At 42.9% G+C, this 14,868-nt stretch overlaps 1 protein-coding gene across 9 annotated transcripts in view; it reads right to left on the bottom strand.

The window, feature by feature from the left end:
* Positions 1–9,913: 9,913 nt before the first annotated feature.
* The window catches only part of EBF1 (EBF transcription factor 1), a 283,136-nt gene continuing 278,181 nt past the window's right edge, over positions 9,914–14,868 (bottom strand). For all 9 annotated transcript variants that reach the window (XM_056348364.1, XM_056348365.1, XM_056348366.1 and 6 more), the window contains one exon: positions 9,914–13,106. Coding sequence is in view for 4 of the 9 variants with exons in the window: in XM_056348368.1 (XP_056204343.1) it covers positions 13,075–13,106 (32 nt within the window). In the remaining 5 variants the exon portion in view is untranslated. The remainder of the gene's footprint in view (positions 13,107–14,868) is intronic.

The raw sequence follows: 14,868 nt of genomic DNA, 5'->3' as shown, positions 1-14,868 counted from the left end.
CTATGATTTTCTTTTAATTTTGCTACTTAAAATTCTCTGGCCTCCTGTGTGTGTGTGTGTGTTGGGGGGGGGGTTCATATGCACTTCATTTTGTACGTAACTTCTGGTTTACACTTACTTCACTGTGAATCCAGCAACGTATGTAAATCTTCCTGAGGTCCATTATGAAAGGGCTCACAACTAATGTCTGTTATACTGGGCTTCAAAAAATCTCCTTTGCTTGCATGTTAAATTCAAGTGGGATTTTATGGCTTCAGTTTTGCTTGAAGACTTGGTTTCTAATGAGTCCATAAAACTCAGCACACAACTGCTTATCTTCTGGCTTAAACTAGAAACTGCGGCTTGAGCGGGGGGGTGTTCGGGTTAAAACTGCTGAGCCTTTGATTTCTCAAACTCGATGCTCACATCCAGTGAGTACTTCAGATATTTTTTATTTTTTTTTCACTTTGCCTCAGTTTCCCATTTGTAAAACAGAGGTGGTAAGACTGTCTGACACCAAATAGGCAGTGTGACATTGTTCAGAAATAAATATTGATGGGAAAATTTCCAAAACAGTCCTCAAAGCAAAGCTGGAGGAGTGCGCAGTGAGCCTCGAATGCCCAAAGACACGTGCTGTGCCAGGAAAGCATGCCTGCCCGCAGAACTGCAGGCTGGACATCCGAGCTATAATCCACTGACCTTGAGTGAGTCTCTTAACTCCTGTGTCTCTCCAGTTCCCCAAAATATTACGATAAGACTAATATTTACTTACCTCACCGTCACATAGTCAGAATGAATTAATGTTTATAAAGTACTTGGAAGTCCTCAGGTGAACGGTTTCATAGAAGCGCGGAGCAGAGCACGCATTGTCATTTCCTTGTAGATAAATACATATCATTTACATGGGTGTACGGAGCTGTTCACACAAGCATATGCAGTGTCTCATCTCAGTGCACTCAGGTTAGCGCAGGATATAAGAACAAACCCAACAGTCCTTGACAATTCATGTCATTTTGCTTTGAAATGAGTATATTTTCTCTGAGAACAGAGCTTATCATGTAATCTCCAATGAAAGTTATGTTCTGCCTTTTTACAGTTGCCATGATGCAAATGTCATTTGTACTCTCCTTCTTTATGAAAGTTAACGGTTATTTAAGAGATCAAAGTTAATTATCACTAAGGAGATCATTTTTACCTATCAACCCACTTTTGTAACCCCACTATCACAAGTAGAAGCTTTATGCTAATCAGTTTTCTAATTTCCATAAATTACTGATAGAGTTACTTTTTTTTTTTTTTTTTAGCATGAAAGTAGATCTGTTGGTGAAAGCTCTTGAGAGGTAAAGAGACAGAGACAAAACGAGGTAAGGTGCATTTTCAAGAGTTCACCAGCTAAATGTGGTACCAAGAAAATAAAACCCAAATCGTTAGTTTCATCACATCACAAAACTTGTAGATGCTACAGTTCCCCCGCACTGCAGAAATCTGATGCACACACATTGTTTCAATTTAACATGGTGATAGGAATGGAATCGAACGTGAGGATCACTGTGTGACCCTATTACATGTGAAGTGTCTCTATTAGAGCTGCAAAGACAGCATGCCAGAGGAGCTGAAATCTGTTGATAGAAACAAACAGATATACCTTTTTAAAAGCAGCAGTCGGAAACTGCAGTGTGATCTAAGCGTGTTCTGCTGGAGAGGGCAAGATAGTCTGTCCTAGGGGAAGATGATATTAAGAAAGAAACCCCTTCCACTCCATCACAACACTTTCTGTACAGTGAGATTGCCAAATGGAAGCTGCTGCTGTGGAAGTTGTTACTGCCATGACTGACAGCTGCTGTAAAATAACCTCAGCTATAGCACGGAAGGAACAATAAGAAATCAAAATGAAACAGATGCGGGTATTTTGGGTAGCACCTTGGTCTAAAAGTTGAGTAAAATAATTGCTTAGTAATTAACAAGCTTGTTGCTATGCTGCCTCAGCCTTTTAGACCGATGCTGTTGAATTCCAGCATAAATTAAACCATCTCCAACTCAGAATCTACAACCTAGAGCTGAAATTGTGTCCATGTGTCAATTGAACCACACCGTGCTTTTGGAGCTTTGTTTTGCGTTGGTAACAGAGCAGTTTGTCTTCTGGTGGGCATCAGTAGATTTCTGTTTGACCACTGCTCTCTAGAGTAGGGAGGGACCTGCGCTGTCGTTTTGGTCATGTTGAAGTCCCAGTGTCTTCTGTCATTGCCCTGTGTCTGTGGCATTTTCTACAGCATCCCTCTTAAGCCAGCTGAAGAGCTCAGCTGTTGGTCTAAGTGCCTGAAGCACTTTCCTTTTCCCCAGCTCCAGGAAGCGGTAGGGCAAAGCCCAGAGGGACCACGATCAGTGCCGCATCCCCCCTCTCTGTCACAGGCATCCTGTATCCCTCAGAGCATCGCCTGAGCGGCCCTGCCACCCCAATGGGTCTCCAGAGCAGAATGTAAGGGGTACCTGAACACACCCCAGAAAGAGGCAGTCACAGAGGAAACTGGAAGGACCTTAGCTTGCCCCTGGCTGTGAGTTTTTGTGTCACTGCTTAGTGAAAAGACACACAAAATCATATTCTCTCTCCGTTTTTTATTTGTTGACCTTCACCTCTCCTGCATGCACGCACCTATTTCTCTTCAAACGCATGAGCCATCCCACTGAAGCCAGTGGGACCCTTCCAGTGCTTCAAGTGAAGCATGCATATGCCTGGATCTAGTCAATATTTACAGAAGGCTCCTTTTGAATTGCCTTTTGATTATACACCTGTGTCAGAGGGTTGTCCCTTATTGCATCTGTGGACAGTGAGGATCAGTGTGACTTGTCTCCGTGTGAGAAAGATGGCAAAAGATTGCAAATATAACCTTTAACATTACAGGCCTTTTTTAACTGTCATGTACTGCACTGAACTGTGTATTTGTGGTTGAAAGGGAACATAAACTATGATGCAGAGCACTAAAGGATTTGGAAAATGTAACCTTTGAGCGTATGGTTTGGGTTTTATTATCCCATTTATTTATTCTGTTGGATATCTGTAGGATAATATGATCAATGAGTTGGAATCCTTCTTGTTTCTACCAACAACAAATCAAACCATTAATAGGCCAATAAAACCCCAGGATTTGGAGAGAGGGGAGGAGGGGAAGTAATTGCATTGTTCTGATGCTAACGAGGCACATCTATCTTGAAATAACTGATTAAAGCTGGTCTCGACACGAGGCCTTTGCACAAAAAAGCGTGTTGCTAACGTACAAGGTGTGTAGTGCTGGGGCTGCGGGAACACGAAGTCGGGGTGGCAGCTCTGTGTTTACTGCACGCACTGTGCAAGTGGGATGTGGGAAGCATCTCTGCTTAGGGGGATTTCATCCTGGTTAACCCTTTCTCTACAGCATAGCGACAGGCTCACAGCCTGGCGGGTCAGGAGCAGGCAGGGTTCATGGGGCACGTTGTGCGGCTGATAAATAGTTCCAGAGATGCGTGATTGCATAATAATAGCCACATTCATTCACCTGCCTATCAAAAGCGATGCATTAAAGTTTGAGTTCTCTTCCCCTGGGTCCACGAAGAGACATTTGAGTGTTAGCTTATAGTCTTTAACATTCCTCCTAGCAGTGGGCTAAGTGCAGTGGGGTTAAACAGAGTCCCTTTTGCTTAGTAATCCATTAGCTAATGGGTGTGTAAGCCCATCAATTTTCTGTTTATTCCCTAACCCCATTAGGGTACACCTGCTGTGCATAAAAAATACACCTGACAAATCAGAGTGATAGTTGAGATAAAATAAATATCAAGTGTTGTTATAGCTGATCCATAGTGTTTAAAGCAGAAAGGGCATAACAGTGATTTGTGACGGCGGAACAAAATCGTGCGTGCCGGCTCACAGTAGCTTGAGCAGGTTGATGTAAATCCTCCTGTGATCTTGCTCGTTCACCTGTAGACTCCAGCACGAGACTGCCTCTTTCACCAGCCCCACGGGCCCCTCTGGAGGGCTGGAGTTCACCTTCAAACACCATCTCCAAGCGCCTTCTGGAGATCCACAGCACTGCTAAGTGATAAATTAATTATTTGGGGGAGGGAGGGTGAGAGCTTGCAGGCTGCTCTCCCACGAAGGCAGCCAGAAGCTTCAAATCTGTCTCCAATACCAGGCCATTTGTTTTGTCACTTCATAGGCTTTATTTATTTATTTATCTTACAGCTCGCCTTGTGATTAAAACTGTTGAAACAGCTGTTAGCTGGTAGCAACTTTCGCTGTGCCGTTTCCTGACGTCAATCAGGCGATGGTGGGGCCGCAGCAGTGATGGGAGCTGCCCCGCGATGCTCTGCTGGGGCTGGGCGAGGGGCAGCAGCATCCCCAGCTGCCCCCGGCCCCCCCGGGGCTGCTCCCATCAGGCAGGGACGGTTGCAGCAGCCGCACACCCCATGGCACAAGGGGTAAATAAGGGGATAACAGCAATGAACCTGCAGAAGTCGTTGCCAAAAGCCGTTACTGAAATTTAGAGGTTATCTGAAATTTAGGTAGAATTGGGGGTTTATGTTTAAAAAAAGAAAAAGCACACCATCGCCTCCAGCTGGGGGGCTGATGATAATAAGATGAGTAGGGTTCTTGGTTCAAGGTGGTTGGTCCAGTGTGGAAAATTCCCTGGGGTAAATGAATGGGCTTTGAATGAGCCAGTCTTAGGCTTTATGGACGGGAGCTGGATGCCCTCTGCCACCAGGGTACTGAACAGCTGGGCCAGGGAGAGCAAATGGAGAACAACATGGTCAGACAGTCACTGCCGTCTGGGCTAGCAGAGGGTGGAGAAGCCTTGCAGTCGTGGTTGGGGAAATGTGCACAGAACGTCTCTCAGGCTGGGGAAAGCTTAGGAGCAGGATTCTTGTACCAGGGGCACAGTGTAACCTCAGGTGTGAAGGCAGCCGTGACCACAAACGCTGCTACTCCTTCTGCTGTTGGAGAAAGCAAACATTGTGCAGGCTTCCTGCAATCACATCAGGCACCTCAGGGCTGGGCGTGCTGGCTGTGACAGGCCTGCTGACAGCTGCTCAATCCACAGTTGAGCAAGCTGAAGAGCTCAGCTTGCATTTCAAAAAAAACACCCAACCACCAACTGAAAGGGAGTGAGAGAGACCAGGTCAACCCAGTCCTGCACTGGAGCCACCAACTTGCCCAAACGCTCCGTTTGGGTAAGGCGGTGGAGGGAGGGTTTGGGAATCTGGCCTGGGTTGCCCAGACTGTGCAGATTGCCAGTGCTGCTGATGGGCTAAGGAGCAGTGATAAAGTGAACAAAGCAGGTCATTGCTGTTGGGTTGTATTATCCACAGGCTTTGGCATTTTCCAGCCGAGTGCTTTCCTCTTCCTTCCCGGCCCACTGCTGCTATTACTTTTACATCATGACTGTTGAGGAGTGTATCATTCATAACATACCTATCACAGAGAGACTCCTTTTTAAATGCTTAGGGAGATAGAGGGCTACAAACCCTGGGAAATCAGCTATGCCTAATATATTATGTAGAAGTTCTGTAATCATTATTGAACTAAAGTGCATTGAGTAAGTGGATAAAATCAGTCCCACTGTAGCATAAGTCTCCAGAGAGCACAGATAAAAATGCCTCGCACTTAAGTAGAAAAAGGTAACAAAATATTTCCAGTCCCGGCAACTGCATTTTCCCCTCTATATAAATAGGGAACCCTCAGGAGAAGGCAATGATGCAGCAGAGGTTGAAGGCAAAGTTAATGGTGGCAAGGTGGGGGAGCGAGGCAATGCCTGGGGCAGGCTGACGGTGAGCAATGCGAGCAATGTGAGCAATGCTCTGTGGAGATGCGGCTGAAGGCAGAGCCCTTCCTGGCAGAGGCAGCCAGCAGGGAGGCAGCAGGGCACTGGGCAGGACCTCTGCAAAGCTGGGGGGACAGTGTGGGTCGGGGAGGGAGCAGAGGTGAAAGGTGCAAGACAAGAACCTTCCAGATGAGCCTCTGTGCAATGTTTGTGCTCCCCTTTCCTCTAAACACTGCAGAAAAGTGAACTTTTATGACAGGGTTCATCTTGGGGCTTGCTTCCCAGAGCTTTCCCAGGTTCTCATACAGTGTCCCACCTCAACACACACACACATCTCGGCATTTTTGCACCTCCTGGGCTGAGCTGTCGCCTTCTTGCAGGGAGGCAGCCTTTCTGGCAAATTTTTCTTGAGGTCATCCTCAACCAGACAACCTGTGCCCCTTCAGAGCACACTTGTACGTAGCTACAGACATAATCAGTCCCTGCCTTTCTCGTACGCTTGGTCAAGAGCTGCCAGGCTGCAGTGAATCACCACGACATGGTGAGTTTCTCATACACCAGCTGTAAACCCACTGAAACCCTTGTAAGGGCTTCCAGTGTAAGATACACTTTGACATGAATAAATGTGGGAAAATCAGCGGTTCAGATACTTTAACAAAAAAGGAAGTGAACAATTTCATCCCCCTTATACAAAACAGTTTGACTGGATTGGCATGTGTAGGACAGAGTTTCTGTGTGTTTCAGGAAAGGGTTAGGTGATCATCTAAATAATGATTTTGATGGAGATCTTCGAATGTGCATCCACATTAGTGATGAAGTTTGGGTCATCCATTGAAAATAAGGAGAAAAATATGTGTCAGAGCATTGTAATTGCTATTCTTGTTGTAGGCCTACACAAAAAAAGCCACATGGAATTGCAGTCCCTGCTGTTAGGCTGTGACCTGGGTAGTTATCGGCATTCGCATCCTGGAATGACTGTATTAAAGTTTTCTAAGATGTGTGCTATTTCACATGACCTGCCAATCATGTTGGAGCAGTGCCATAAGCTCTGCTCTGGCTGTATCCTCAAGGGCACCAAAGAGAGGAAGAGAGAAGGGGGTTGCGGAGCTGGAACTATTACTTATTTATCTAAAGTATTGACCTGACCTTCCCTACTGAAATATCAGCATTAGATGCTGGGGAAAAGGGATACCAGAGCTAGCTCCTTCTGGGAAACAGAGGTGTCAAATGAGGCCCAAATGAGGCAGCATCCCCTTGAGATAATGGCGCGGGCAGGGAGGGCAGGCAGGAGGTGGCAACGACATGAAGGAATACAGCTGGTGGGTGGGCAAAGATGCAGCAACCCAACTGACCAGGTATCTTGCTGAAGCTCTGTGTCGGGCTGCTTCACAGCATCTCTGAGATGTGGTCTTATTGTATGGAGTGGGCTTTGGATGTTCACTGGTAAGTTTTGAACTTTTTATTAGTACAATGGTAATGAGGTGTGTTTGTGAAGGGAGAAGGAAAGAAGCGAGTAGAAAGTGGTATCTCTGTAATTTTGCTGTGGATGGATGGAGCTAAGCAAGTAAAGGGTCACAGCTCTAAGATGGTGGGATGGACAGTCCTCGTGGACTCCCCATCACCCGGTCCGAGATATGCACCCAGGCCTGAGCAAGAAAAGTACAGAGTGAAATGGAATTGGGAAAAAAAGCCACTGGGATTCTCCATGAAAAGGAGGGCAACTCTCAGAATGATACTAGAAGAGCTTGGCTTGCTTAGCACAGCAAAGCAAAGACTGTAGCAGCATTTGCTGTATATTTCAGAGGAGAGCTAACACAGGTGAGAAGATATTCAAAAGCACAGTGCTGGTGCAGGACGAAACTGTGTAATGTTTTCTGTGCACTAGAGGAACGGGCTTCAGGGACAACCTCCCTAAAAGAGTAATGAGGGCAAGTAAACTAAGATGCATTTTTGAAAAGCCTCGGGTGATGTGGCGTTTGCTAAAGCTTTTCCAAAACCTTCTGTCCCCTGAAACTGGAGGAGTCTGGAGCTGAGTTGGGGACCATGGACTCTGTGGGAGGCCTCCAACCCATCTTTAGTACAGCAGCACAATGTGTATATTTACAAGAGGACTGGGGAACAAGGGGTAGCTGCTAACAGGAAGGAGCTGAGGAAATCAAGTGTGTAACGTGAAATGTGTCTTTAGCTAACCCATGAAATGGCAGAAGATACACGGGCTGTGATGCTAAGCAGGGTTATGTAAATGATTACATGAAGCAGCTGTGGCAAGAGCCTGTAAAGACAGACTCCAAAGGGAATAAGCAGACACACAGACAAGGCCAGGAAGCTAACAGAGAAGGTAGCTCATTTTGCTGAGGTGTCTTTAAGCTAAATAAAAAATTCAGATGCATGCCCATACAAAAATACAACCAATCCCACTGCCAGATGCAAACTGTTAAGTCAAAATTACTACTACAGTTGCTGAAAAATTAAAGAAGCCACCAGTCTGGAGGGAGCAATAAGCCTGGCTGTGACACACCTTACCCTAAGCCCCCACGCCTACATATTCTCTGTGCCGTAACAGAAGACACTCCACTCCCTTTTAGCATATGACCCATCAGGGGATCTGTGTCTCACTGCAGCCATACCTGAATGTGCACCCTGCCACTGGTCCTCACATGGTTTGGGCTTTGGGGGCTTTCTTCTGGCATCAAAAAAGCAATGCATCACCTATAACAGTACTGTCACCCCAGGCGAGCTCAGTTCGGGTTGTCAGATGAATTGGTGGGGCTGACCAGCAGGCTTCAGCATCCGTCTGAACGAGAAGCCTGATGGTTCATGCCATCTTACCTCCCCTAGCACCCGCCACCTCCCCTTCTTTTTCAATGTGGCTGAAATTTCAGACAAAAACGTTCTCACTGGATCCAAAGGGCTGGAGCAGTGCTCTGGTTCTGCTGCTTCTAGGACAGGTTGCCTAATATTACATCCTGAATTCCATCTTTAAGACGGTTTTTCAGCCACATGTGACCCAACATCTTCCTAGCAAGCTGAGCACTCCTAGAGCCCTCGGCTGCAGTGAGAGCTGCCAATATTCACACCATTTGAAAGAGAACCAGGAGAATTATCTCGGGCAGAAGAAACAGATCTCTTGTGCTGAAAGAGTAAACACAGTTGGGGTCTGACTTTGCCAACAGCTCTCTTTAATAACTACTGGAGTGGATCTGCTGCCATTTAAGAGCTATCCAACGCTTCACATTGCAAGAAGCCAGTCCTAGCTGCCTACGTTTTTAGCAAATTTATTTTTTTGAAGTAAAATTTAATTTAATTTAAACTGCAACCCCAACATCCCTATTCCTACCTTGGAAATGCTTGGAGCCTTGCCTTAGGTGTGGTGTTTAGAGAGTTTTGATTGTCCCCATACAGGTCTTCTGTATGACAGCCACGCTTCAGGCCCGGTTAAGTGCCATTATGTCAACCTTCCACATGCCAAAGGTAAAGCTCCTTATGGTCCTCTCCTGCCAGAGGAGTACAGAATGAAATTAAATGCCTGGAGTCAATTTAGCAGCTGATGGATTTGTCATTTTGGAAGGGGTAGCAGAATGGAAATGCTTTAGAAGAGCCTCCTTCATGGTCAAGCCAAGGAGCTAGTTACAGCTCAACATACTTTGATACAGTTCTTGGGGCTGGCCTTAAACAGGTCGCTTAAGACCTGATCCTGGAGGTGCTGCTTAAATAATACCAAGATGCAAACCTAAATCTCCCTGGGACTCTGGCACTGGATCTAATATGCCTTTGTCTTGAACCTCATGGTCACTGAGTTCAGAGAAACACAACTGGGTACCTAAAGCTCGATAGGCTCCTGAAATGCTCTAGAAAAATACATTGGCCCTTCAGGCAATCATTAGACTAAAGCAATGAAAATAATAACAATAACCATAACAGGACGAGTGTTCAGCGTTATAAGTGAGGATCCTTTGAAATCCAGTAGCGACGGAGGAAGGAGAGTTTCCGTGCACTAGCGTTCGCCATGTTTCACTGTGCAATTCCATGAATTTCTGCTTCTCCTTAATTTCAGAAAGACAATTCAGTAGCCTCTGGCTTCTGTATTTTATTTTTTCTCATCTACTAGCTAGCAGAAGCAGAAAAATAAACACACAACTAGGAGCTGTATTCACAGACAGGAAGTAACTTTAATTAAATATTGTGAAAGTTGAAAAGTTTTTACAGCTTGAATTTCTGCAAAAAAATTATAACAATCTCTACAGTAGTTAGTTTCTCTAACAATAGAACTGTACAGTGTGTGTGTCTATTCAAAAAGATTTAGATAAGAAGGTGAAAGGTTAGTAGTTTCAGAGATGACTTCATTTTAGCTGCATCCTAGTACAACTGTGAGGAAATAGGCATACTTTATGCAATCCAGTCATTGTGAAGCTTCACCTTGTTAAAACTGAAATCTGAATGTTTCCACTTAAAGCCATATTCTGTAAACAGCTGTATCTTTTACTTTGTAAAAGATAAGGGTGGCACAGGGGAGATTTTTATAAATTCCCATTCATCAGATCACTATAAATAGCTGCAACAAAACAAAACTATGCACATTGTCAAAGGATCTTTGGACACTGGCGTAGAAGACTACAAACATCGATGGCTAAAACTGGTGTCAAAATTACTATGATTTTGAGTGGAGCTCTACAGGGGTAATTGATGGTGTCACTGGACAAAATATGGCTTTAAATTTGATTACAGTGTCGTGCTGTTGCTTACTATGTGAATTAGAATAATCGCTTGGAATACAGAGAAGCAATTAACTGACGTCTCTCACATTTTCCAGTTTTCTCTCCTTTTATTTTCTCACCATGAAAAAAAAAAAATCCTGTTTTCTTCCCTTCCCCCCAGAGATCACATTGTGACATTCTAGTGAAAACCATTGCAAAATTCATACAGGAAGCATGCACAGTTGCAGCATCGTTGTAAATGATTTCTTGCTCGACTAGAAAAAAGTTATATTGTTTTAAGGTAACAAAACAGTTCTTTTGTGCTTTTCAATTCCTTTTTTTTTTTTTTTCTTAGAATGTTAGTGATGATTGACAGTTCTGGTGCACAGTACAATGTACAAGTGAAATGAATATGATTTGCATTGTTAAGGCATCCAATCTGCTGGTTTATATTTATGTGAAAGACAGAGAAATATACAAGCAGACTTAAGAAAGAAAGTATTTTCATTGAGTTCTATGAAGTTTCTCCCCATATTTAATGCACAAAAATGCGTCACTCCAAAGAGGAGAAATCCCATGCATATTAATAGAGTAAAACAGCATTAGTTTTTGTTAAGCCTCAAAAGCAAAGGATACATTTTTTTTTTAAAATCTACATAACTAAATGCTACAAGAATAATATGCTACTTTTTGCCATATATTGGAAAAAACTTCTTAACTTACAAATAATACAAAAATAGACAATGGCTTTTGGGTGGAAATTAAAAAAAATGGAAGCATGGTTTTAAACAATACTAAAAAAAACCCAAACAAACTATAAATGAAATGTTTTAAAATCACATTTAAACAGCTAATACAACGGTGAATGACCAAACAAATCAGCACTTTTCACATAGCAAACATACACAATAAAATAAACTTGTAGGGGACAAAAAGCAATGTACAAATTCCAAAGATAAATACATTATTTATATGGATATTTTACAAAATCCCCTTTAAAACAAACAAACAAAAAACAGAAACAAAAAGCTTTTTTTTCTTTAATTAATTTTGCAAGTATGTGCAAGCTAAAGGTAGTGAGCTCTTTTTGCAAAATATGCAGTAAAATTCTTTTTTTGTGATATTGAAAAACTGTCTTAAGACATTAAAATGTATAAATAGAACAACAACTTTGGCAAAAAATCACAAAAAATCTACAGTATTTATAACTACATACAAAACACAACAGCAAAGAAAAAATATCAGGTAATGCATCTTCAGAGCTTTGCTGCCTTTTTGACTAATAGTTTTTAAGAACACTTCCCAGATAATGATAGCAAAATTTTTGTAAAACAGAAGCTATGGTTTTGATTTGAAACCTTCCTAACAGCGCCCGCCCCCCCCCCCCCCCCCCAACTCAGGTTTCCATTTACTATTCAAAAGCAGTTACCTGTTGCTTAATATATTATGATACAAACTGAGGGGGTCGACTGATACAGGAGCAATCCTAGTGGGAGGCTGACAAAAACATGTGCTTTTAGCTTGTGAGGGTGCAGAACCGTGGACCAGCCTGTTCTCAGTCTGCCCTGTTAAGACTGAGTAGGTCGAGGGGAGAGGGGCTGCGCTGAAAACACCCCACAGTGGTGGCCGCAGCCCGTGTCGTTTGGTGGCTGTGCAAAACCCAAGTGGCATTTTATGCACAGCTCAGGTGACACTGAGCTTCAAGAAGGCCACTCATTTGGAAAGATGCTGATATACAAGCTAGAAAGCCACGCTCGTCCAGTTCTGCAGTTGTAGCAGTGTACCTAGAGGCACTGGATTTTCAGTTCAAGAGGAAACGTGTTTGTTACTCGCATCCTTACCTTCCCTTTCACCAACTTTTCTTGTTGCGTTATTTACAGAATTACTTAGCCTGATATTAAAGACAGAGGCTACTAATCCCACCCCTCTTCCCACCCTCGTCATCCAAAAATACCAGCTTTCTAGGGAGTTATATCTATTTAATTAGTACATTAAAAATGCATCATATTAGCAAGTCACCACTGGATAAGCAACCTATATGAGCCGACCCTTAATTAAATGGCCATAATTCTTCTACGAAAAACTAACTGGCACTTCTATTCTGTCCCATACAGACTTGTATGTAAATGACACCACTTCATTTTTCTTTACATAGCTTTTAAAAAAAAATACCATAAATTAAAAATGTGGAGTTTCATTTCTAGTGTCCCTTGTGTAATTGTATGATTTATAAAAGACAAATGGTGTTGAGTTAAATCAAGCCTTAAAAAAACATAAAAAACAGAAGGAAATAAAAGCAAGCCCCCGCTCCCCCACAAAAAAAAAAAAAAAGGTGGATTTTTTTAATCAACATACAATAAATATATCTCCCAGGTATTTGGGATGGACAACTTGAATCAACACCTTGCAATTGTAGATTGTTAATTTCAGTATTTGCAAGGATGGTGATTTTTGTTTTGTTTAAAAATCCGCAGTTATTGTAAGATCCTTCTTTATTTCTTTTTTATTTTTAAAAAGGCCTGAGTAAAAAGTTCCACTCTGGGACTTGTATCAGATTCTCTCTGAAGCAGAATTCAACCTCTTCATTAATAAAATTCTTCAAGGCAATTCTTTCACATGGGGGGAACAATCATGCCAGATATAGCTGTCAGAAGGAAAGGGGAGGAGGGGGGAGAAAGAGAGAGAGAGAGGAAATAAGTTACTTTTGTGCATTATCAAGCAACTTTTTAAATCCTCAGAGCTTTTAAACATCTACTAGCAATGTACTCATCTGAACTATGGATTAAATTAATATATAAGTTATCAACCAGTAGAGACAACTATGTGCACAGTAATCACGGGAAGCTTCATTCTGATCAGAAAGTGGTTTAAATCGCAAGTGACTGCTGAAATTAGTGATTTTCTTGCAGAAAAAGTGCTCTTCCCCTGATGTCAGAATCGGATCCCAACTTAATTTTCTGATTTTAGCTTCAAGATCTCAAAATGCACAGGGGGCTTAAACCTGACCCAGCCATTGCCACACATTCTACTACTCTTTAAAGCAAAGCAGATACTTGTTGCACATGAGAGAATGGCTGAGGTCCCACAGGGCACCAGTATTACCGACCTGGCAGGGTGCTTGTTGCGTGAGGCACACCAGCAGTGGGTCATTCTCCTATGCCAGCTTTCTCTTACAAGTTCAATGTTCCAGCCAGGGACATACGTATGTATTTCCAGGTACTCAGAAAAGGACTTAAACTCTCAAATCCAATTTTCAAACTGCAATATGTCATTAACTGGTGATTTGGCAGACTGGCGTCTCATGGGTTTCATGACACTTGTAGCAGACATCACCAACTACATTGAGTGAGGCTTATGATAGTGTTCATTTAGAATGTCTTCTCTTTTGTTGGCCAAGTTGAATCATCAGTATTTCTTTGTTATTATTATTATTCTATGTTGCTTCCCAACCTAATTTTCTATGAAATTACCATTCCTCACATTCCTTAAAACTCAACAGGTACAGTCTTCCTCATAGTTTGACCTCCAGCTTGGTCTCCCTCTATTTACCAGGGACTCTATGCAGATCAGACATACCAAGTGTCCAAGTGGCATACTGTGAGCAAGCACATCATTACAGGAGGTAGACATGCAAGTTTATGATGAAAACTGTAACAACAATGGATCTTAAAAATGCCAGTTGTACGGTTGTCTGCCAAAAGGTAGAAAACAGTCACCTTCATGGGCACATTATTTAAATGCTAGAAGTGCCTGCCATCTCAGACATCTGGACATGTAATTTCTTAAGGAAGAACTCAACCCTGTGACTGGTGCTGATTCATTGTGCTTTAATTACAGCTGCAATTATTTGATAAGAACAGAGCCAAAGTAAAAGACTCACAGATTTGGGGTTGGAGGGGGAGAGGAGGGAAATGTTTTCTGCACAAACACCACCATATGTGCAAGAATTACAAGTCTAATCAGCAAGGGGAGAACAGCTCGAGTAAACTGCACTGATTAAATGAAATAAAATGAGAGGAGAAAGCGAGAATGCAAAACACATCCACATGTTTGCAACAGGCCATCCTCAGAGGTGACATGTTGCAACTATACAGCAGCATTTCGATTCTTGGAATTTATCATTCAGCAATGGTTTTACGTGGAATCACTCGACTGAGTGTTTCTGCTCCAGTAAGGGCTCTTCAAGGAGCTGAGAATGAGGATAAAAGGGATAGAGAGGTGAGTTAAGTTGCTTTAAGCCCTATAGGAAGACACTTAAGTGAGTAGCATCGAGGACGTGTCTGAGACTTTCCTTGTTGAGGTATTTCTTGTCATGGGCTTTTTTTGGCTCCACCATGGAGATAATCTGAGGATGCATTTTCACATTATCTCCACAGCTATGCTGTCTCCTTCATCTCAATCGCAGG

This window comes from Falco biarmicus, chromosome 8 (genome assembly GCF_023638135.1).
Source record: "Falco biarmicus isolate bFalBia1 chromosome 8, bFalBia1.pri, whole genome shotgun sequence".
NCBI lineage: Eukaryota > Metazoa > Chordata > Aves > Falconiformes > Falconidae > Falco > Falco biarmicus.
This window is presented reverse-complemented; position numbering and strand designations above follow the sequence as displayed.